Source organism: Pristiophorus japonicus, chromosome 23 (genome assembly GCF_044704955.1).
Source record: "Pristiophorus japonicus isolate sPriJap1 chromosome 23, sPriJap1.hap1, whole genome shotgun sequence".
Taxonomy (NCBI): Eukaryota; Metazoa; Chordata; class Chondrichthyes; family Pristiophoridae; genus Pristiophorus; species Pristiophorus japonicus.
The window spans coordinates 12,676,662-12,700,932 of record NC_091999.1 but is presented as its reverse complement, the minus strand read 5'-3'; the positions used below and the strand labels follow the sequence as shown (position 1 = coordinate 12,700,932).

Genomic DNA, 24,271 nt, shown 5'->3' with positions numbered 1-24,271 from the left:
CTCAATAAACATCCTCGTTGTTTACAGGTGTCTTATCGCGATTTTTCTCCCTTGTTGGAAATAATGTTATGATCAAGAAATGCATCTTTTTCCCTTTCGCAATCCAGGCTCAAGTTTATTGTGTTTCTCTTTTTTATTAAGATCTTTCCTATCATATAAGCAGGATGCATGCTCAACTTCGCCATCTGGTTAAAAAACAAACACTGGAACTGTGCCTGCAGCTACATCCATGTCGTTGGCAGCAGTCACGTCCTTTGTAAAACGCTCTACTGTCCCATGGCATTGCTCAAAGTACCTCAGAGGCTATGCAGTTTTTGACAGCAGCGTTATACCACGTAATGCAAAATGTATTACTCTGCTGCTAAGTTGCAATACTGCCCCCCCAGTCATCAAGATCCACGGCGCGGCCCTGGGCAACGTGGACCACTTTCCATACCTCGGGAGCCTATTATCAGCAAGGGCAGACATCGACGACAAGGTTCAACACCGCCTCCAGTGCACCAGTGCAGCCTTCGGCCGCCTGAGGAAGAAAGTGTTCGAAGATCAGGCCCTCAAATCTGACACCAAGCCCATGGTCTACAGGGCTGTAGTGATATCCGCCCTCCTGTATGACTCAGAGATGTGGACCATATACAGTAGACACCTCAGAAATACGCCGGAGAAATACCACCAACGATGTCTTCGCAAGATCCTGCAACATCCCCAGCATCGAAGCACTGACCACACTCGGCCAGCTCCGCTGGGCAGGCCACATAGTCCGCATGCCTGACGCAAGACTCCCAAAGCAAGCGCTCTACTCGGAACTCCGACACGGCAAGCGAGCCAAAGGTGGGCAGAGGAAATGTTTCAAGGACACCCTCAAAGCCACCTTGCTAAAGTGCAACATCCTCACTGAGACCTGGGAATCCCTGGCCAAAGACCGCCCTAAGTGGAGGAAGTGCATCCGGGAGGGCGCTGAGCACCTCGAGTCTCGTCGCCGAGAGCATGCAGAAAACAAGCGCAGGCAGCGGAAGGAGCGTGTGGCAAACCAGACTCCCCACCCACCCTTTCTCTCAACCACTGTCTGTCCCACCTGTGACAGAGACTGTAATTCCCGCATTGGACCGTCCTGTCACCTGAGAACTCACTTTTAGAGTGGAAGCAAGTCTTCCTCGACTCCGAGGGACTGCCTATGATGGTGTCTCTGTGAGGCACAGGGTTGGATTTTCCGCAGCTGTCCCCTTCTGTTTTCGCCCCGGTTGGGACGGCAAAGCCGGCGGTGAGCTCTTCTGGACAGGTGGTCGGCATCCAGCGCCCCGCCGGGGTTTTCGGCACTACAGCCCAGAGGAGGCGAGCTGGTGTGCAATGTTCCATGGTTGCGACGCGGCTCGCTTTTTGACTCCTGTATGACCGTCTGTGAAAGCGGGCGGTCCGACCGATACCGGCTGCAGTGTGGTAAATAATGTCCACCACAGGTAAGTGTGATTGCTTCTTCATTTTGTTTTTTTTTGCGATTTATGTTGCAGTAGCGTGGGCTATGTATTGGGAATGTTTTGGGTGTTTTTTTTCCCAGGTTTTATTTTTTTCCCCAGGCCTCGCTTAGAGCACTCCCGGGTCAGTTCTGTTATATATGCAGACGATAGATATGCTCTCTGTGTAGTCAATGTATAGTTGCATAAGATGGAGACTTGTTACATGATGTACTATCAATAAGGTTTACACTGTGTATATACTATGCTGGCACCACTAGAGGGTGCAACTAGTGGAGTCCGGGGTTTTCTGTCCCTGTGGCAGAGGCTTTCCACCAGAGGGCACTGCGGTGGGAGACCTGAGGGTCACCTGCATAGGTGTGCAGGGCCCAGTATAAAAGGCTGCCCACCAAGCTTGTGCCTCACTCTGGAGTTGCGAATGAAGGACCAAGGTCACAACAGTTTGAGTACAACACATTGCCTCGTGGAGTCATTCATAAATGCATTACAGACATAACAGGTTCTTTAGCTTGGGATTTTCGCATGCTCAGCTGGCCTGGTGCCCTAAAAGAGAGGTGTGCATTGCCTCCCTGAGCGCTCCACCCCACACTCAGGGCCCAGCCATCCAATTTTCCTGACTGAGGCGCAAACTGTTCCCGGGCGCAAACTTTACCGTCCCGCCGCCTTTACCGCCCCGAAATGAGCAAAACCGAAAATCCAGCCCACCATGGCTAACTTGTTGTAAATCGGCACGTCCTAACGTTAATGACAGATTTTTCTCTCTTAGGCTTGCCAAATAGTTATGGAAAGGATCAAAGAAAAATCAAAGGAGGAGAGCCAATTTCAGTGACCTGAGAAGGGGCCCTGCACAGGTGGACTGGAGACAAAGATTGCCCCAGGGCAACAGTGAATGAGCAATGGCGGGCCTTCAAGGCGGAAGAACGTTCAGGTACAATCCAAGCATATTCCCGTCACGAGCAAAGATGGGGCATCCTATTCAAGGTATATTCAAGACTGGGATCGATAGATTTTTGGGCATTAGGGGAATCAAGGGATATGGGGACAGTGCAGGAAAGTGGAGTTGAGGTCAAAGATCAGCCGTGATCTCATTGAATGGCGGAGCAGGCTCGAGGGGCCGAATGGCTGACTCCTGTCCCTAATTCTAATGTCCTTACCCAAAACTCGAGTTCCCTGGACGACAAAGAAAGTAGAAATTGAAACCGAACAGAACAAGGAGGTTTAAGACAAATGTCAGGTATTAAATACAGAGGGGCCGAATTTGCCCCGTGCTGGGTTTGGGGCGGCCAACTTGCAGACAGATGTTTTTGTGCTAGGACGTGGGTGCGAATTTGGGCTCTTTGTTCCAAAAAAACGTTGACTGCGCTAACCCAGCGCCGTCTAGGCACTGCGTCACAATGTCTCTCCGCTTCTCTTAAAGGGGAGGGACGCTGCGATCTGAGCCGCCAACGGGCCAAGAGGAGGTGCCGGCCGGCCTGTTGACTCCCAAAGCAAGCGCTCTACTCGGAACTCCTACACGGCAATTGAGCCCCAGGTGGGCAGAGGAAACATTTCAGGGACACCCCTCAAAGCCTCCCTGATAAAGTGTAACGTCCCCTCTGGCACCTGGGAGTCCCTGGCCAAAGACCAGTCCGCCCTAAGCGAAGGAGGAGCATCCGGGAGGGCGCTGAGCACCTCGAGTCTCGTCGCCGAGAGCGTGCAGCAAGCAAGCGCAGGCAGCGGAAGGAGCGTGCGGCAAACCAGTCCCACCCTCCCCTTCCCTCAACCACTGTTTGTCCCACCTGTGACAGGGACTGTAATTCCCATATTGGACTGTTCAGTCACCTGAGAACTCGCTTTTAGAGCGGGAGCAAGTCTTCCTCGATTGTCGAGGGGCTGCCTATGATGTGGCAGCCCCACCGGACCAGAGGCCACCATTGTTGGGCCGACTGAAAAGTCGGCCCGACACAAAAAAGATGTCGCTGCGGTGGCACCTCCCCTTTAAGAGCAGCCGGGGCACCCCAGCCACAACAGCGTCTCGCACCGATTGCGGCAATTTCCCCCGCGGGCCGCAGTGGGTTCGGTGCAGGGCGATGAGGGGTCGGCGCGCACAGTGATGATGTCATCAGCGTGCGTGAGCTGCGCCGGAGCGCTAATGGCAGGGCTTTTCCGACTTAGATCCTCCGCATCACGGGAGCGAGGACAGGTGCACGGGCAAGATTGCGGACTTACATAACATAAGAACATAAGAATTAGGAACAGGAGTAGGCCATCGAGCCCCTCGAGCCTGCTCCGCCATTCAACAAGATCATGGCAGATCTGGCCGTGGACTCAGCTCCACTTACCCGCCCTCTCCCTTAATTTCCTTATTGGTTAAAAATCTATCTATCTGTGATTTGAATACATTCAATAAGCTAGCCTCAACTGCTTCCCTGGGCAGAGAATTCCACAGATTCACAACCCTCTGGGAGAAGAAATTCTTTCTCAACTCGGTTTTAAATTGGCTCCCCCGTATTTTGAGGCTGTGCCCCCTAGTTCTAGTCTCCCCGACCCGTTGAAACAACCTCTCTGCCTCTATCTTGTCTATCCCTTTCATTATTTTAAATGTTTCTATAAGATCACCCCTCATCCTTCTGAACTCCAATGAGTAAAGACCCAGTCTACTCAATCTATCATCATAAGGTAACCCCCTCATCTCCGGAATCAGCCCAGTGAATCGTCTCTGTACTCCCTCCAAAGCTAGAATATCCTTCCTTAAGTAAGGTGACCAAAACTGCACGCAGTACTCCAGGTGCGGCCTCACCAATACCCTATACAGTTGCAGCAGGACCTCCCTGCTTTTGTACTCCATCCCTCTCGCAATGAAGACCAACATTCCAGTCGCCTTCCTGATTACCTGCTGCACCTGCAAACTAACTTTTTGGGATTCATGCAAGTACCCCCAGGTCCCTCTGCACCGCAGCATGTTGTAATTTCTCCCCATTCAAATAATATTCCCTTTTACTGTTTTTTTTTCCATATCTAGCCCAGCAAATGTCCTCAAAAAAGCCCACTGTTACAGGCGTAAGAGTTTTAAAACATACAAAAATATAATTTAATTAAATTTAAAACACATTTTATTTTTAAAAATCCCACGCACTACGTTAAATTTATTTTAAACCATAATTAAAAAAACTTTTCAAAAACCCAGAAAAAAATGTTTTCTCTAAGATATTTATTAACTTTAATTTCAATTAATTTTAATTATGTGAGGTGTGGTTTTTATTTTTTATCTTGGTGTTTAGTGTGTTTGTTTTTTTTTTCTCATTAATAGCAATGAGAACTCGTAGATACGGAGATCCCATTGCTATTAATTGAGAATACTGTACCTGATTGGCTGAGCAGTCACACGTGACTGCATCTTCTGCGTGGGAACCTGGAGGACGGGAGCGTGTTCTGCAGCGCGGGAAGAGAAGGCCTGCCCTCCGGAATCCCACACTCCCCCGGTACCACGAGGTAAGTTTGTAGAAATGTTTCAGGTCGGAGGCAATTGCCTGCGGGAAGCCTCCGACCGCAATTTCTGGTCCAATGTCAAAGTAGAGGAAGGGCAGTCGCGATATTGGATAGGATAGAAAGGAGGTGCTGAAGAGGTTGGCATCACTGAAAGTTAACAAGTCACCCGGTCCTAGGTTGCTGAGGGCAACTAGGGTGGAGATAACAGAGGTTCTGACCACAATTTATCAATCCTCCTCGGATATGGGAGTGGTTATAGAAACATATAGAAACATAGAAAATAGGTGCAGGAGTAGGCCATTCGGCCCTTCGAGCCTGCACCGCCATTCAACAAGATCATGGCTGATCACCCATTCCAGAGAACTGGAGGATTGCAAATGTTACAGTTTTGTTCAAAATTGGGGAGAGGGCCAAACCTGGTAACTATCGGCCAATCAGTCTAACGTCAGTGCTGGGCGAACGACTAGAGACCATTGTCAAGGATAAAATTAATTCTCACTTAGAGAAGTATGGGTTAATAAGGGACAGTCAGCACAGATTTGATAAAGGCAAATCGTGCCTGACTAGCCTGGTTGAGTACTTTGACAGTAGAAGATGCAAAAAGCATACCAAAAATGATGGGGAACCAAGGGTCTAATGAGGGCGAGGAACTTAATGAAATTAATGTAAGTAGAGAAAAAGTACTAGAGAAACTAATGGGACTAAAAGTCGACAAATCCCCTGGATCCGACGGCCTACATCCTAAAGTTCTAAAAGAGGGGCTGCAGAGACAGTGGATGCATTGGTTTTGATCTTCCAAAATTCCCGAGATTCTCGAACAGTCCCTGCGGATTGGAAGGTAGCAAATATAACACTGCTATTCAAGAAAGGAGGGAGAGAGAAAACAGGGAACTACAGGCCAGTTAGCCTGACATCAGTCGTCGGGAAAATAGTGCCATCCATTGTTAAGGAAGTGGTAACAGGGCACTTCGACAATCATAACATGATTAGGTGGAGTCAACATGGCTTTATGAAAGGGAAATCGTGTTTGACAAATTTATTAGAATTTTTTCAGGATGTAACTAACAGAATAGATAAAACGGAACCAGTGAATGTAGTATATTTGGATTTCCAAAAGGCATTCGATAAGGTGTCACATAAAAGGTTATTACATAAGATAAGGGATCATGGGATTGGAGGTAATTTTTAGCATGGATAGAGGATAGTTTAACGGACAGAAAACAGAGAGTAGGGATAAACGGGTCTTTTTCAGGTTGACAGGCTGTAACTAGTGGGGTGCCGCAAGGATCAGTGCTGGGGCTTCAGCTATTTACAATCTATATTAATGACCTAGATGAAAGGACCGAGTGTAATGTATCCAAGTTTGCTGATGATGCAAAGCTTGATGAGACAGTGAGCTGTGAGGGGAACACAAAGCATCTGCAAAGGGATTATAGATAGACTGAGTGAGTGGGCAGTAAGGTGGCAGATGGAGTATAATGTAGGGAAATGTGAGGGGATTCACTTTGGTAGAAAGAATGGAAAAACAGAATATTTGTTAAATGCTGAGAACCTTTTAAACATCGGTGTTCAGAGAGATTTGGGGTGTCCTCGTGCAAGATACACAGAAAGTGAGCATGCAGGTACGCAAGCAATAAGGAAGGCAAATGGCACATTGTCCTTTACTGCAAGGGGGTTGGAGTATAAGAGTAAGGAGGTCTTTCTACAATTGTACAGGGCCTTGGTGAGACTACACCTGGAGTACTGGGCACAGTTTTGTTCTCCTTTTGCCTTGGAGACGGTGCAACAAAGGTTCACAAGATTGATTCCTGGGATGAGAGGGTTGTCTGATGATGAGATAGTGTGTAGAATGGGCCTATACACTCTCGAGTTTAGAATAATGAGAGGTGATCTCATAGAAACATACAAGGTTCTGAAGGGGACTGACAGGTTAGATGCTGAGAGGTTGATTCGCCTGGCTGGACTGTCTAGAACTAGGGGGCACAGTCTCAGGGTAAGGGGTATGCCATTTAAGACGGAATGAGGAGGAATTTCTTCACTCAGAGGCTTGTGAATTTTTTAAATTCTCTGCCCCAGAGGGCTGTGGATGCTCAGTCTATTCAAGGCTGAGATCGATAGATTTTTGGACTCTAGGGGAATCAAGGGATATGGAGATCGACCAGGAAAGTGGAGTTGAGGTCAATGATCAGCCATGATCTTATTGAGTGGCGGAGCAGGCTCGAGGGGCCAAATGGCTGACTCCTGCTCCTATTTCTTATGTTCTTATGATCTTAAACCAAGAAACAGAGAGGATTGTTGAAGGCAGTGCAGTTGATGTATATATGGACTTTCAAAGAGCGTTTGATAAAATACCACGTAACAGACATATTCGGAAAATAGGAACACATGGGATTAAAGAGATGATGGTATCTTGGGTATATAATTGACTAAGGGATAGGAGGCAGAGAGTCATGGTGAACGGGTGTTTTTCTGACTGGAGGGAGGTATGCAGTTGGGTTCCCCAGGGATCGGTATTAGGACCATTGCTTTTCTTGTTTTTTATAAATGACCTGGACTTGGGTATATGGAGTACAATTACAAGGTTTGCAGATGATACAAAACTCGGCAATGTAGTAAATAGTGAGGCAGACTTCAGGAGGACATAGACAGACTGGTGAAATGGGCAAACACATGGCAAATGCAATTTAATGCGGATAAGTGTGAAGTGATGCTCTTTGGCAGGAACAACATGGAGAGGTGGTAAAATCGAATCAGTACTGTTTCCCACGGCAACTGGTACTTATTCTGCCATTCACGTCCTATCTAGACTCATCTTTTGTTTCCTAACTTATGCCATTACTGTTATGTATTTAACTCCTTATACCCTTCATCACACCTGTCCACCAGAGGGCCTACCTGTTGGAGTCCCAAGGGATCCCAGCACCCTTGGGAGCACAGTATATAAGCAGGCCACCCACGAGGTACCTGGACTCTGGAACTACAATAAAGGAGCTAATGTCACACTTGCTCATTATACACAGTACTCGGTCTGACCATTTATTATGAGTATAACAATTGGCGACGAGGTAACGAACAACTGCACGAAAATACAAAGAACAGTCAGCATCCTGGAGAAGTTCTCAGAGGGGGATGATTGGGAGGGCTTCTTGGAGAGACTTGACCAATACTTCAAAGCCATTGAGCTGGAAGGGGATGAGAACACCACCAAACGAAGGGCGATCCTCCTAACTGTCTGTGGGGCAACAACCTATGGCCTCATGAAGAATCTCCTGGCCCCAGCTAAACCAACAGAGAAATCCTACGAAGAACTGTGTACGCTGGTCCGGGAGCACCTAGATCCTAAGGAAAGTGTTTTGATGGCAAGATATCAGTTCTACATGTACCAACGATCGGAGGGCCAGGAAGTGTCGAACTATGTCGCCAAACAAAGGCACCTCGCAGGACATTGTGAGTTTGAGGGATTCCTGGAACAAATGCTCAGAGACTTTTTTGTACTGGGCATCGGACATGAGACAATCCTTCTCAAACTGTTGACTGTAGAAACTCCGAATCTGAGTAAAGCCATAACGATAGCCCAGGCACCAGCGACAACACCAAGCAGATTTCGCAGAACAAAGAAGTTTTGGCCAGTACAGTGCATAATGTAATGTCAGTTTTGAGCAGAAATGTACAGGGTAGAACGTACACGCCGGCTGCTGTGGCCCGACCTCAGTTGACCCAGAGTCCGCCATCATCTGTTAATGCGAGGCAGTTAACAGCCTGTTGGCGCTGCAGGGGTGATCATCGGCCCTGTCATTATAATCGATGTATAAACTGACCTAAGTTGTACACCGTGAGAACACTGACCACTAGGTGGTGAACTTGTGGGAGACACTCTTAACCTGGACTTTCAGGTATAAAAGGGGAAGCTCCACCCATCTTCTCCACTTCAGTGCTGGCTAATAAAGGTTACTGGTCACAGATTGACCTTCTCTCTAGTATGGGCCTCGTGTACATTTATACTGTATAGTAAGGACATATTATTGGCGACGAGAAACTCAGATTTAAACCACGCGAGCATGGCCACTAGCAGCACAGACGAGAGGTACTGTGTTGGTGATGATTGGGACGACTTTATTGAGAGACTACAGCAAAGTTTCGTCACTAAGGAATGGTTGGGACAGGATTCGGCCGACAAACACAGGGCTCATCTCCTGACGGTTTGTGGATCCAGGACGTACTCCCTGATGAAGGACCTTCTAGCGCCAGAGAAGCCGGCGGACAAGACTTTTGAAGAGCTCAGTAAGTTGATCGGGGAACACTTTAAACCGGCGAGCAGCATGCACATGACAAGACACCGGTTTTACACGCACCGGCGGCGAGAAGGGCAAAGCGTTCCAGACTTCGTGGCAGATCTCCGGCGACTGGCGAGTCTATGTAAGTTCCCAGATGCATGCAGAGCGGAGATGCTGCGAGACTTTTTTATTGAGGGCATCGGGCATGATTGAAACTGATTGAGACCAAAGACTTGACCCTGGAAACGGCGGCTTTGATGGCCCAGACATTTATCTCAGGGGAGGAAGAGACCAGAATGATGTTTGACAAAAATCTTGGTTTAAATGCAGCAAATGACCAGGGAGTCAACATTGTTAATGCAGCACACAGTTCTCCAGGCAAATAGGGGCAATCGGACATGCCCGAGCATGTAGGTGAACCCAAAGGGGGAATTCAACAGAGACAATGGCTAGCTGAACGGCAATTTATGTCATTGCAATGGACAATGCGGCCAGTAATGGGGCCATCAACACCTGTCAATGGTGCGTTTAAGGACAGTTACAGAGACAGTCAGAGACGATCGACTGGTAATGGACCTTTTGTTTCCAACAACGGCTTATGTTGGAAACATGTTAACGCTATATGACCCATATAAGAAACTTGTTTTAACGTGCGATGCGTCCTATGGGGTCGGGTGTGTGTTGCAGCATGTCAATGCCAAGGGTCAGTTACAGCCGGTAGTTTATGCCTCCAGAAGTCTGTCCCAGACAGAAAGGGGCTACGAGATGGTAGAAAAAGAAGCGCTAACATGTGTATATGCAGTAAAAAAAATTCACCAGTACCTGTTTGGCAGGAAATTTGAGCTGGAGACAGATCACAAACCCCTAACGTCCCTTTTGGCTGACAACAAGGCCATAAATGCAAATGAGTCGGCCCGTATACAGAGGTGGGCACTCACATTAGCCGCCTATGACTACACAATTCGGCACAGACCGGGCACTGAAAACTGCGCTGATGCACTCAGCATGGCTCCCACTAGCCACCACTGAGGGGGCAGCTGAGCATGATGCTGAGATGGTCATGGCTGTTGAAGCTGTCGAAAGCGAAGGCTCACCCGTGACAGCCCGTCAGATCAAAGTCTGGACAAATAGAGACCCACTACTATCTTTAGTCAAGAAATGTGTCCTGAATGGGAACTGGGCAGCCATGTACAGGGCATGCCCTGAGGAATTTAAACCATTTCACAAGCGTAAGGATGAAGTCTCGATCCAGGCCGATTGCATACTATGGGGAAACCGAGTAGTCATGCCCCAGATGGGCAGAGAGGCATTCATCCGAGAACTCCACAATGAGCCTCCCGGCATTGTCATGATGAAGGCAATTGCCAGGTCACACGTTTGGTGGCCAGGGATAGATGCAGACCTGGAACTTTGTGTTCGCAGGTGCAACACGTGTGCCCAGCTGGGCAATGCGCCCGGGGAAGCCCCCCTTTAGCCCCTGGTCCTGGCCCGTCAAGCCATGGTCACGCATCCGTGTGGACTACGCAGGTCCTTTCATGGGAAAAAATTTTTTGGTTGTAATAGACGCCTACTCCAAATGGATTGAGTGTGACATTCTCAATTCAAGCACATCCTCTGCCATGGTAGAAAGTCTATGGGCAATGTTCGTCGCCCATGGTCCACCGGACGGCTTGGTCAGCGACAATGGCCCATGCTTTACAAGCATTGAATTCCAGGACTTCATGGCAAGAAATGGAATCAACCAAGTCAGAATGGCACCGTTCAAGCCGGCCTTAAACGGCCAGGCGGAACGAGCAGTGCAGATAATCAAACAGGGGATGCTCAGAATCCAAGGGGGTTCCCTACAAAGCCGCTTATCACGCCTCCTGTTGGCCAATAGATCCCGACCACACTCACTCACAGGGGTTCCACCCGCAGAGCTGCTAATGAAAAGGACGCTCAAAACCAGGTTATCCCTTGTACACCCCACCATGAAAGAAATTGTTGAGAGCAGGCATGACGGGAATGCGAGGGCGCAATGTATTGATGTCAATGACCCTGTCTTTGTCCTCAGCTACGCTTCAGGGCCTAAATGGCTTGCAGGCACTGTGATTGCCAAAGAGGGGAATAGGATTCTGGTGTTAAACTCACCAATGGACAAATCTACTGCAAACACGTTGATCAAACAAAAAGGAGGTTCAGCAATCCCATAGAAGAAGCAGAGGAAGAACACGATGTAGAGTTTACTCCACCACCGGTGACTGAACACCGGAACCAAGTGGAGGAGAGCCCAGTCACTGTGGGCAGTCCGGACAGGCCTGAGGCACCACAAACAGCAGACACTCAGGCCAGCGCCCAACAACCGGAGCCCCAACTCAGGCACTCTACAAGGGAGCGTAAACCACCAGAGAGACTCAACCTGTGATCCCAATAAGATTTTGGGGGGGAGGTGATGTCATGTATTCAACTGTCATTGTAATCCATGTATAAACTGATCTAAGTTGTACACTGTGAGAACACTGACTACTAGGTGGTGAACTTGTGGGAGACACTCCTAACCTGGACTTTCAGGTATAAAAGGGGAAACTCCACCCACCTTCTCCACTTCAGTGCTGGCTAATAAAGGACTGGTCACAGAGTGACCTTCTCTCTTGTATGGGCCTCGTGTGCATTTGTACTGTATAGTAAGGACATATTAGGCCCCATCAATGCCACTTCAAGCACTATGCGTGCAATGGCTGCAGAACAATGGAACATCGCCAACGAATGAGCATGCGAGCTGCAAACCCTGCAAACCATCACGTTGCAGAGGAAGACCGGTCCACAGTGGATCAGATGGAATTGGAGACTCGTATGGTGGAGGCAGAGGTGTACAGGGTACACACGTTCACGACGAAATGCCCACCAATAATGTTGAAAGTTGAACTGAACGGTATTCCAGTGTCAATGGAGTTGGGCACGGGGACAAGTCAGTCCATAATGAGTAAAACGGCCTTTGACAGGCTGTGGGGGAAGAAGGCACACAGGCCCAAGCTCAGCCCCATTCACACCAAACTAAGGACTTATACAAAGGAACTAATCCCTGTAATTGGCAGTGCAGAAGTCAAAGTCTCCTATGATGAGCAGTACACGAACTCCCGCTGTGGATTGTATCAGGGGATGGCCCCACATTGTTTGGCAGAAGCTGGCTGGGGAAAATCCGCTGGAACTGGGACGACATCCGAGCGCTCTCGTCAGTCGATGACACCGCATGTACCCAGGTTCTAAGCAAATTCCCTTTGTTATTTGAGCCAGGCACTGGAAGCTTCTCGGGGACGAAAGTGCAGACCCGTTTGGTTCCCGGTAAGCGACCCATTCACCACAAGGCTCGGGCGGTACTGTACATGATGCGTGAAAAAGTGGAAATCGAGCTGGACAGGCTGTAACGTGAAAGCATCATCACGCTGGTGGAATTCAACGACTGGGCCAGTCCGGTACTCAAGGAAGACGGTATGGTTAGAATTTGCAGGGATTATAAAGTAACGAATAACTGTTTTTCGCTGCAGGACTAATACCCACTACCTAAGATAGACGACCTATTCGCGACCCTGGCTGGAGGGAAGACGTTCACCAAGTTGGACCTGACCTCGGCCTACATGACACAGGAGCTGGAGGAGTCTTCGGAAGGCCTCACCTGCATCAACATGCACAAAAGTCTGTTTATTTACAACCAGTGTCCATTTGGGATTCGGTCGGCCATAGCGATCTTCCAGCGGATCATGGAGAGCCTGCTAAAGTCGGTTCCTTGCACAGTGGTCTTTCAGGACGACATATTGGTTACAGGTCGGGACACCATGGCGCACTTGAAGAATCTGGAGGAGGTTCTTAGTCAGTTGGATTGCGTGGGGCTCAGGTTGAAACGCTCGAAGTATGTTTTCCGGACGCCGGAGGTCGAGTTCTTGGGAAGGAGAATCGCAGCAGATGACATCAGACCCACCGACGCCAAGACGGAGGCCATCAAGAACACGCCGTGATCACAGAACGTGACGGAGCTGCGGTCGTTCCTGGGACTCCTTAACTACTTCGGTAATTTCCTACCTGGGTTAAGCACCCTGCTAGAACCCCGACGTAAGGGAGACGACTGGGTATGGGGGAATTCACAAGGGGCTGCCTTTAAGAAAGCCAGAAATTTACTGTGTTCTAACAAACTGCTTGTTCTATATAACCCATGTAAACAATTAGTGTTAGCTTGCGTTGCGTCGTCATACAGGGTCGGGTGTGTGTTACAACAGACTAATGATTCGGGGATTTTGCAACCAGTTGTGTATGCATCCAGGAATTTGTTCAAGGTCAAAAGGGCCCACAGCATGGTTGAAAAAGAGGCTCCGGCATGCGTTTACGGGGTAAAAAAAATGCACCAGTACTTATTTGGCCTCAAGTTCGAGCTTGAAACTGACCACAAGCCGCTCATATCGCTATACTCGGAGAGCAAAGGGATTAATACCAATGCCTCTGCCCTTATCCAAAGATGGGCGCTCACACTGTCGGCATACAACTATGTAATCCGCCACAGACCGGGCACAGAGAACTGCACAGATGCTCTCAGTCGGCTATCATTGCCCATCACCGGGGTGGAAACGGCACAGCCAGCGGACTTGCTCATGGTCATGGAGGCATTTGAGAACAAGAAATCCCCCGTTACAGCCCACCAGATGAGGATCTGGACCAGCCAGGATCCTTTACTGTCCCTGGTAAAAAACTGTGTCCTCCATGTGAGCTGGTCCAGTGTCCCAGTGGAGATGCAGGAAGCGATTAAGCCATTCCACAGACGCAAAGATGAGCTGTCCCTGCAGGCGGACTGTCTTTTGTGGGGCAATCACGTGGTCTTGCACAAGAAAGGCAGAGACACATTTATTTGCGAACTGCACAACACCCACCCAGGCATCGTAATGATGAAAGCCATAGCCAGATCCTACGTGTGGTGGCCCGGCATCGACTCAGATTTAGAGTCATGTGTGTGCCAGTGCAACACTTGCTCTCAGTTGAACAATGCACCCAGAGAGGCACTGCTAAGTTTGTGGTCCTGGCCATCTAAACCATGGTCAAGGATCCATGTAGACTATGCGGGCCCATTCCTAGGCAAAATGTTTTTGGTTGTCGTGTACGCTTACTCAAAGTGGATTGAATGTGCAATAATGTCTGTAAGCACATCCACGGCCACCATTGAAAGTCTACGAGCTATGTTTGCCACGCACGGCCTGCCTGATGTCCTAGTCAGCGACAATGGGCCGTGCTTCACCAGTGCCGAATTCAAAGAATTCATGACCCACAACAGGATCAAACATGTCACATCTGCGCCGTTCAAGCCCGCATCCAACGGCCAGGTAGAACGGGCAGTTCAGACCATCAAGCAAAGCTTGAAACTCGTGTCGGAAGGCTCCCTGCAGACGCGGTTGTCCCGAGTACTGCTCAGCTACCACACCAGACTCCCCTCACTCACTGGGATTCCCCCAGCCGAGCTGCTCAAGAAAAGGGCAATTAAAACAAGGTTCTCTCTGGTCTACCCTGATCTACATGATCACGTGGAGGACAAACGGTATCAACAAAGTGTGTACCATGACTTGTCACGCGATATTGAGATCAATGATCCTGTGTTTGTGCTCAATTATGGACATGGTCCCAAATAGCTCACTGGCACGGTCACAGCCAAACAGGGGAGTAGGGTATTTCAGGTCAAACTGACCAATGGACAAACGCACAGAAAACACTTGGACCAAATTAAACTGCAGTTCACCAACAGCTACGTACAACCTGAAGAGGACACCACTAACTTTAACCGTCCAGCACACAAACCAGTGGCAACTGACATCACAGTTGACCACGAAACAGAACTCATCATCGCCAGCAGTCCGGCACGGCCGGCTGCCCAACAGCCCAATGAAGAACTGACCAACCCAACCACACCAGCATTTGTACCGAGATGATCAACAAAGGAGCGCAGAGCCCCAGGTCGTCTCACCTTGTAAATAAGTGTATTGTTGACTTCATGGGGGAGTGATGTTATGTATTTAACCCCTTGTAACCTGCGTCACACCTGACCACCAGAGGGCCTACCTGTTGGAGTCCCAAGGGATCCCAGCATCCCTTGGGAGTACAGTATATAAGCAGACCACCCACGAGGTACCTACACTCTGGAAGAACAATAAAGGAGCTAAGGTCACACTTGCTCATTACACACAGTACTCAGTCTGACCAATTATTATGAGTATACCAATTACCATCCCAATTTGGCCCATCATCCCTTTTGTGTCTCAAATCTCGCCTGCCTTTCCCCTATCACAGACCTTCCCTTTGGTTCTTTTCTCCCCTCCCCCCTTTCACTGCCCCTGCACTTCCTTAAGAATTTGTTACATTTCCAACTTTTGCCAGTTCTGACGAAGGGTCACAGACCTGAAATGTTAACTCTGTTTCTCTCCACAGATGTTAGAAACATAGAAACATAGAAAATAGGTGCAGGAGTAGGCCATTCGGCCCTTCGAGCCTGCACCACCATTCAATAAGATCATGGCTGATCATTCCCTCAGTACCCCTTTCCTGCTTTCTCTCCATACCCCTTGATCCCTTTAGCTGTAAGGGCCATATCTAACTCCCTCTTGAATATATCTAATTTGAACCGGCCTCAACAACTCTCTGCGGCAGGGAATTCCACAGGTTAACAACTCTCTGAGTGAAGAAGTTTCTCCTCATCTCAGTCCTAAATGGCCTACCCCTTATCCTAAGACTGTGTCCCCGGTTCTGGACTTCCCCAACATCGGGAACATTCTTCCCGCATCTAACCTGTCCAGTCCCGTCAGAATTTTATCAGTTTCTATGAGATCCCCTCTCATCCTTCTAAACTCCAGTGTATAAAGGCCCAGTTGATCCAGTCTCTCCTCATATGTTAGTCCCGCTATCTCGGGAATCAGTCTGGTGAACCTTCGCTGCACTCCCTCAATAGCAAGAACGTCCTTCTTCAGATTAGGAGACCAAAACTGAACTGTTGCCTGACCGGCTGAGATTTCCAGCATTTTCTGTTTTTATAATCTAAATGGTACTATTTTGAGGAAGGTGCAAGAGCAGAGGGACCTGGGGGTGCATATTCACAAATCTTTGAAGGTGACAGGGCAAGTTGAGAAGGCTGTTAAAAAACCATATGGGACACTTGGCTTTGTAAATAGGGGCGATGAATACAAAAATCAAGGAATTCATGCAAAACCTTTCCAAATCATTGATATTGTGTACAATTCTGGCCACTACACTTTAGGAAGATCTTGGAGAGGGTACAGAGAAGGTTTACCAGGATCATATCAGTGATAAGGGACTTCAGTTATGTGGCGAGATTGGAGAAGCTGGGGTTGTTCTCTTTAGAGTAGAGAAGGTTAAGGGGAGACCTAATAGAGGTACAGGTTGAAACTCCTTTATCCGGAACCCTCGGGAACTGGCCTTGTAACGGATAAGGGATTTTTCCGGACGAGGGGTGGTCACATTAAATTGGATGCTATTGGTACTGAGCAAGGGGATATCGGGGCTGGCTAGCTTGGGGCTGGGATTGCGGCAGAGAGATCATGGGGTGGTTGGTGGATCGCGGGGTTAGGCCAGCGATTGCGGGAGTTGGCAGCGAGGAAGCACTTCAATTTGTTCGTGTTGGAGTTCTGCGCATGCGCCCCCCGGTGTCCAGGAATGGTTCCAGATGAGGGGGGTTTCTGGATAATGGAGTTCCGGATAATGGAGTTCTGGATAAGGGAGTTCTGGATAAGGGAGTTACGGATAAGGGAGGTTCAACCTGTACACAAAATTATGAGGGGTTTTCATAGAGTAAGTAGGGAGAAACTCTGGCAAGTGGGTCAGAGGTCATTGGCCTAGAAATTCACCTCCTTTGCGCTTCTCGTTAGTGCCTCGGGGGTTGAATAACGAGGCGCTACCGGCTTTGCGACCGGGCGCGGCAAAAATACCGACGCCCGTGATATTCCTGTGGAGGTTTGCGGCGGTGGTAAACCCTAGGTCATCCCACTGCACATCGCCCCGGTACCACCCTGGACCCAAACTTCGGTTCCGCTCCCTGCAGCATCGGCGGGCAGCAACACCTACAGCTGTACAGGGGCGTTGTTGGGGAGGATGGGCGCTTGGGGAGCGCTGTTTAAAGGGGACCGATGGTCGCGTCAATGACGGAAGTTTCTGAATCCCGGACTTCACAATTTGTCGGTGTTTATTTTGCCCATCATCGATCAGCCTTGCACCCCGGTAGAGCGCTCGGGGCTGATCGTGGCGGATCACGGCTACCGTCGGTGTTGAGGGATCTCCTTTCCAAGCAGAGCCCGCAGCGATGGTCCTTGTCTTTAAGGGCAGGAAGGAGTCTCCGTGCCCGGCAGCGCTGCTCTCGACACTGGGCAGCTACCGCCCCTCTTGCCGGCTTTAGCGCTCCAAGGGAAGTGCCGGCTTGTTTTAATGCTCCATTTCCTTCCTGGAGCGCTAAACCGGACGTTCGCGTCGGAATACCTCGCACAGCGCCCGACACTACCGCAAAAGTTAGCGCCCCAAGCTGGGCGCCACGTAATGGCTGCTGCCCCATCCGTAGCACTCTGTAGCGCTCCGTGCTAGGACCGCCTGGGAAAGTGGGCAGTCCAAGCTGTAGCGGCTGCAGTGAGCTAAGTCATGCCCACCTCAGGTAAGTGAGGTTTTTTTTTTGCGTTTTATGTTGTGGTGGTGTGTGTTACTTATTGGGAAGGTTTTGGTGGAGTTTTTTTTTCCCTCCCCAGGCCTCTCCCGTGCCGGCTGTTTAGCTCGGGATTTTCCCTTGCTCAGCCGGCCGAGCACCCTGAGAGAGGTGTGCAACGCCTTCCTTAGCGCTCCGCCCCACACTCGGCCCGGCTGCCCAATTTTGCTGACTGAGGCGCAAACTGTTCCCGGGCGCAAACTTTACCGCCCTTCTGCCATTACCGCCCCGAAATGAACAACGCCGAAAATCCAGCCCCGAGTCTTTCTTTGCTTTCTTTAACCTGCTGAGCATTTCCAGCATTTTCTGTTTCTCCTTCAGTATTACTTCACTGCCCGTAGCCGTTATGTATTCTCCACCCTGTTTCGCATAGAGCTGATAGAATTTTCGGGGCCGAGATTGGGTTGCTAACGCCAGCAGATAGCGCTGGTGTTGAGTGTTAACTGGGAGTTGGGCGGTTGGGAGTGGTGCTGGGTGCGGTTCACGCCTAACGTGAAATTCGGTGGTCATTTTTTAAATGTTACATAGAAACATAGAAACATAGAAAATAGGTGCAGGAATAGGCCATTCGGCCCTTTGAGCCTGCACCACCATTCAATATGATCATGGCTGATCATTCATCTCAGTACCCCTTTCCTGCTTTCTCTCCATACACCTTGATCCCTTTAGCTGTAAGGGCCACATCTAACTCCCTCTTGAATATATCCAATGAACTGGCCTCAACAACTCTCTGCAGTAGAGAATTCCACAGGTTAACAACTCTCTGAGTGAAGAAGTTTCTCCTCATCTCAGTCCTAAATGGCCTACCCCTTATCCTAAGACTGTGTCCCCTGGTTCTGGACTTCCCCATCATCGGGAACATTCTTCCCGCATCTAAACCTGTCCAGTCCCGTCAGAATCTTGTAAGTTTCTATGAGATCCCCTCTCATCCTTCTGAACTCCAGTGTATAAAGGCCCAGTTGATCCAGTCTCTCCTCATATGCCAGTCCCGCCATCCCGGGTATCAGTCTGGTGAACCTTCGCTGCACTCCCTCAATAGCAAGAGCGTCCTTCCTCAGATTCGGAGACCAAAACTGAACACAGTATTCCAGGTGAGGCCTCATCAAGACCTTGTACAACTGCAGTAAGACCTCCCTGCTCCCATACTCAAATCCTCTCGCTATGAAGGCCAACATACCATTTGCCTTCTTCACCACCTGCTGTACCTGCATGCCAACTTTCAATGACTGATGTACCATGACACCCAGGTCTCGTTGCACCTCCCCCTTTTCTAACCTGCCGCCATTCAGATAATATTCTGCCTTCGTGTTTTTGCCCCCAAAGTGTTTAACTCACATTTGACGTACGCAAATCATGACGTCAGTACGCGCGCAACGCCTCTTTGGCGTCTCTGTCGTGATACTTAGTTTGAACGTCGGCCTTCCCGATAGGCGGCTGTACAGCCTGGAAATAGTAGTGAGTAAACCGCGGAACTGGGGCAGAATCGGCCAGAGAGCAAGCTAAATTTTTTTTCTTTATTTATTGCGTCAAAACTGAATTTGGCAGTTGGAGCCTGCACCGAAGGCCTGGCGGTAAAATCAAAAACGGCGGGACCCAATTCCGACCCCTTAGAATCATAGGGGCCGATTTTCATCAAGGCCTCTGCCCGCCCAAAGTGCCGCCGATGGCCGCCGAGGTACCGGACGGTACTTTGGGCGGGATATTCATGGCCGAGGTCCCTCGAAGGTCGGCGGGCGGCGAATGGGCGATGTACGGTGCCAATCTGGGCAGCAGCAAGCTTGCCGCCCAAGTGCCGCCGAGGATGGAGTCGGGCCGACGGAGGGTCGAAGGCCTGAAAAAAAAAATCAGCAATAAGAAATAAAAAAAACTGTCGGAAGACCTTCAGGGGACCCCATGCAAGTAAAGCGCTGTGGACATTTAAAAAAAAATGTTCACTAACCTTTTTTTCATACTCGCCGTCGGCGATAGACCAGCCTCCAGCCAGCAGTCTACCCCCGTTCTGCCGACGACTGCCCGCCCACAGGAATATGGGAGCTCGGCGGGCGGGAGGTCAGTTGTGCCACTCAACTGACGTCAGCGGGCGCTTCCCGGCGGCTCTCCCCTCCCTCCCGCCCGCTCCGGGCCACCTCGAAAGTGGCACTGGTCAGTTCTGCAATGTCAGCGACAGCGGGTGTTGAGTTGTTGAATTTCGGCCCCATTGACTGGTTACAGCACGGAAGGCGGCCAGTCTGGCTTGGCTGATATATAGGCTAGGATATCTGAAAGAAATCTATATGCATACATGTCAAAGTAAATGCACATGGGTAAGGTGCTTGCAATTTGTCTCTTGGGCAAAAATTGCTCGATACCAAAATCACTCCGTTACAATTCGTTTCTTGGCTTTAAGACTTTAAATTTATTGCCTGTTCTTTACATATCCAAGCTCGACGAATGACCGAATGCATTCGACTTCCTGAAAATCTGCAGCCCCAAAGGTTTTATGGCCTTACTTCACCCCGCCCGAGAAATTCTGGAGAAACAGCTTTGCTGAGAGAGCGGTGAGAATGTGGAACTTGCCATCACAGGGAGTGCCTGTGGTCAATACCATAGATGCATTTAAAGGGAAACTAGATAAGCACGAGAGAGAAAGGAATAGAAGGAAATGCTGATAAGGTGAGATAAAATATGGTGGGAGGTGGCTTGTGTGGAGCATAAACATTAGCATGGAGCAGTTGAGATGAATTATAGAAATTTACGGCACAGAAGGAGGCCATTCGGCCCATCGTGTCCACGCCGGCCGAAAAAGAGCTACCCAGCCTAATCCCACTTTCCAGCTCTTGGCCTGTACTCCTGTCGGTAACGGCACTTCAATTGTACTTTTTAAATGTGGTGAGGGTTTCTGCCTCTACCACCCTTTCAGACAGTGAGTTCCAGACCCCCAACACCCTCTGGGTGAAGACATTTCCCCTCAAATCTCCTCTAAACCTCCCCCCAATTACTTTAAAGCTATGCCCCCCTGGTTGTTGACCCCTCTGCTAAGGGGAATAAGTCCTTCCTATCCACTCTATCCAGGCCCCTCATAATGTTATACACCTCAATCAGGTCTCCCCTCAACCTCCTCTGTTCCAAAGAAAACAAGCCCAACCTATCCAATCTTTCGTCATCGCTAAAATTCTCCATTCCCGGCAACATCCTCATAAGTCTCCTCTGTACTCTCTCCAGTGTAATCACATCTTTCCTGTAATGTGTGGACCAGAACTGCATGCAGTACTCTAGCTGTGGCCGAACCAGTGTTTTATACAGTTCGAGTTTAACCTCCCTGCTCTTGTATTCTATGCCTTGACTGATAAAGGCAAGTATTCCGTATGTCTTTTTACGCACCTTACCTACCTGGCCTGCTACCTTCAAGGATTTGTGGATATGCACTCCAAGGTCCCTTTGTTCCTCTACACTTCTCAGTGTCCTACCATTTATTGTGTATCCCCTTGCCTTGTTAGCCCTCCCCAAATGCATTACCTCACACTTCTCTGGATTGAATTCCACTTGCCACTGTTCTGCCCACCTGACCCGTCCATTGATATCTCCCTGCAGTCTGCAGCTCTCTTCTTCAGTTTTCAACCATACGGCCAATTTTTGTATCATCTGCAAACTTTTTAATCATAACCCCTACATTGAAGTCTAAATTATTGATATATATCACAAAAAGCAAGGAACCGAGTACTGAGCCCTGCGGAACCCCACTGGAAACAGCCTTCCAGTCACAAAAACACCCATCGACAATTACATTTTACTTCCTGCCTCTGAGCCAGTTTTGCCTTTGCCCTGGATCCCATGGGCTTTTACTTTACTGACCAGTCTGCCATGTGGGACCTTATCGAAAGCTTTGCTAAAATCCATATACACCACATCATATGCACTACCCTCATCGACCCTCCTTGTTACCTCCTCAAAATATTCAATCAAGATAGTCAGACACGACCTTCCCATAACAAATCCATGCTGACTGTCCTGAATTAATCCGTGCCTTTCTAGATGATGACTAATACGGTCCCTCAGAGACTTTTTCCAGTAATTTTCCCACCACTGAGGTTAGGCTGACTGGCCTGTAATTACTCAGTCTATCCCTTTCTCCCTTCTTAAGCAACGGTGCAACTTTAGCAGTCCTCTGGCACCATGCCTTAAGCCAGAGAGGATTGGAAAATGATGGTCAGAGCCTCTGCTATTTTCTTCCTTGCTTCTCTTAACAGTCTGGGATACATTTCATCCGGGCCTGGGGATTTATCCACTTTCAAAGATGCTAAACCCCTTAATATTTCCTCTCTCACTATTTTTATCTCATCTAATATTTCACACTACTCCTCCGAATGGGGTGCTTATGCTGCACATTCTGCACGGAGCATGATACAGCGCCGAAGGAGGCCATTCGGCTCACAATGTTTGGCCCTTTGAAAGAACTCTCCAATTAGTCCCACTCCCCTGCCCTTTCCTCGTCAAGAATTTATCCAATTCTATTTTGAAAGTTACTAGTGAATCTGTCTCCACCACCCTCTCTGCTCTAAGGAGAACAACCAGTTGGCAGACAGGAAGCAAAGAGTAGGAATAAACGGGTCCTTTTCAGAATGGCAGGCAGTGACTAGTGGGGTACTGCAAGGTTCAGTGCTGGGACCCCAGCTATTTACAATATACATCAATGATTTAGACAAAGGAATTGAGTGTAATATCTCCAAGTTTGCAGATGACACTAAGCTGGGTGGCGGTGTGAGCTGTGAGGAGGATGCTAAGAGGCCGCAGGGTGACTTGGACAGGTTAGGTGAGTGGACAAATGCATAGCAGATGCAGTAATAATGTGGATAAATGTGAGGTTATCCACTTTGGTGGCAAAAACAGGAAGGCAGAATGTTATCTGAATGGTGACAGATTAGGAAAAAGGGAGGTGCAACGAGACCTGGGTGTCATGGTACCTCCATCAGTCATTGAAAGTTGGCATGCAGGTACAGCAGGCAGTGAAGAAGGCAAATGGCATGTTGGCCTTCATAGCAAGAGGATTTGAGTATAGGAACAGGGAGGTCTTACTGCAGTTGTACAGGGCCTTGGTGAGGCCACACCTTGAATATTGTGTACAGTTTTGGTCTCCTAATCTGAGGAAGGACATTCTTGCTATTTAAGGGAGTGCAGCGAAGGTTCACCAGACTGATTCCTGGGATGGCAGGACTGACATGTGAAGAAAGACTGGATCGACTAGGCTTATAGTCACAGGAGTTTAGAAGAATGAGAAGGGGTCTCATAGAAACATATAAAATTCTGACAGGACTGGACAGGTTAGATGCAGGAAGAATGTTCCCAATGTTGGGGAAGTCCAGAAACCAGGGGTCACAGTCTAAGGATAAGGGGTAAGCCATTTAGGACCGAGATGAGGAGAAACTTCTTTACTCAGAGAATTGTGAACCTGTGAAATTCTCTACCGCAGAAAGTTGTTGAGGCCAGTTCGTTAGATATATTCAAAAGGGAGTTAGATGTGGCCCTTACGGCTAAAGGGATCAAGGGGTATGGAGAGAAAGCAGGAATGGTGTACTGAAGTTGCATGATCAGCCATGATCTTATTGAATGGCGGTGCAGGCTCTATGATTCTATGTATCTAACCCCAGCTTCTCCAGTCTCCCCACGTAATTGAAGTCCCTCATCCCTGGTACCATTCCGGTAAATCTTCTCCGCACCCTCTCCAAGGCCTTGACATCCTTCCGAAAGTGCGGTGCCCTGAATTGGACACAATATTCCAGCTGGGGCCCGACCAGTGTTTGCTAAAAGTTTAGAATAAGGTCCTTGTTTTTGTACTCGAGGGGTTGGATTTCCCGGGTCCCTCACGCCCCGGGTTTCGCCCCGGCAGGAAAGGCGGCTGACGATGTCTCCAGCGCCCCGCCTCGATCCTCCGGTCCGGTTTTGCGGTGCCACTGAGCAGCACCGCCAGGAAGGGCCGTGCCCGGGTGTACAACGCCCCCCCCCCCCCCGGTTGCGACAGCGGCAGTAGTTTGGACTTCTGCCTGACCCGTCCGCCCGGAAGTGAGCCCGCAACAACTGCCTGGGAAATCAGAGCGGTGCAGCATAGCCGCCGGAGCAGAGGATGATAAAGTACTCCGCAGGTAAGCGCGAGTGTTTGTTCTTTTAACTTTTCAGCGATTTGTGTTGCGGTGGCCTGGGCTATATTTTGGGAATGTTTTTGTGTGGTTTTTTTAAAGGTTCCCCCGCCCCCCCCAAAGCCTCACTCGGAGTGCACACAGGCCCGGCACTTTAGTTCACGAGTTTCGCCACAAAAAATGTACAACGCCCCCCCCTTCGTACTGCGCCCTGATGCAGGACCCAGATGCCAAAACTTC

General features: G+C 49.2%; 1 protein-coding gene across 1 annotated transcript in view; it reads right to left on the bottom strand.

The window, feature by feature from the left end:
- Positions 1-24,271, bottom strand: part of LOC139235398 (zinc finger protein 850-like) — a 182,766-nt gene that overhangs the window by 24,536 nt on the left and 133,959 nt on the right. Inside the window, exons 5-6 of the mRNA XM_070866532.1 lie at positions 19,601-19,752; positions 4,935-5,127 (exon numbers count right to left, since the gene is read on the bottom strand). Of these exons, the coding sequence (XP_070722633.1) occupies positions 4,935-5,127; positions 19,601-19,752 (345 nt within the window). The remainder of the gene's footprint in view (positions 1-4,934; positions 5,128-19,600; positions 19,753-24,271) is intronic.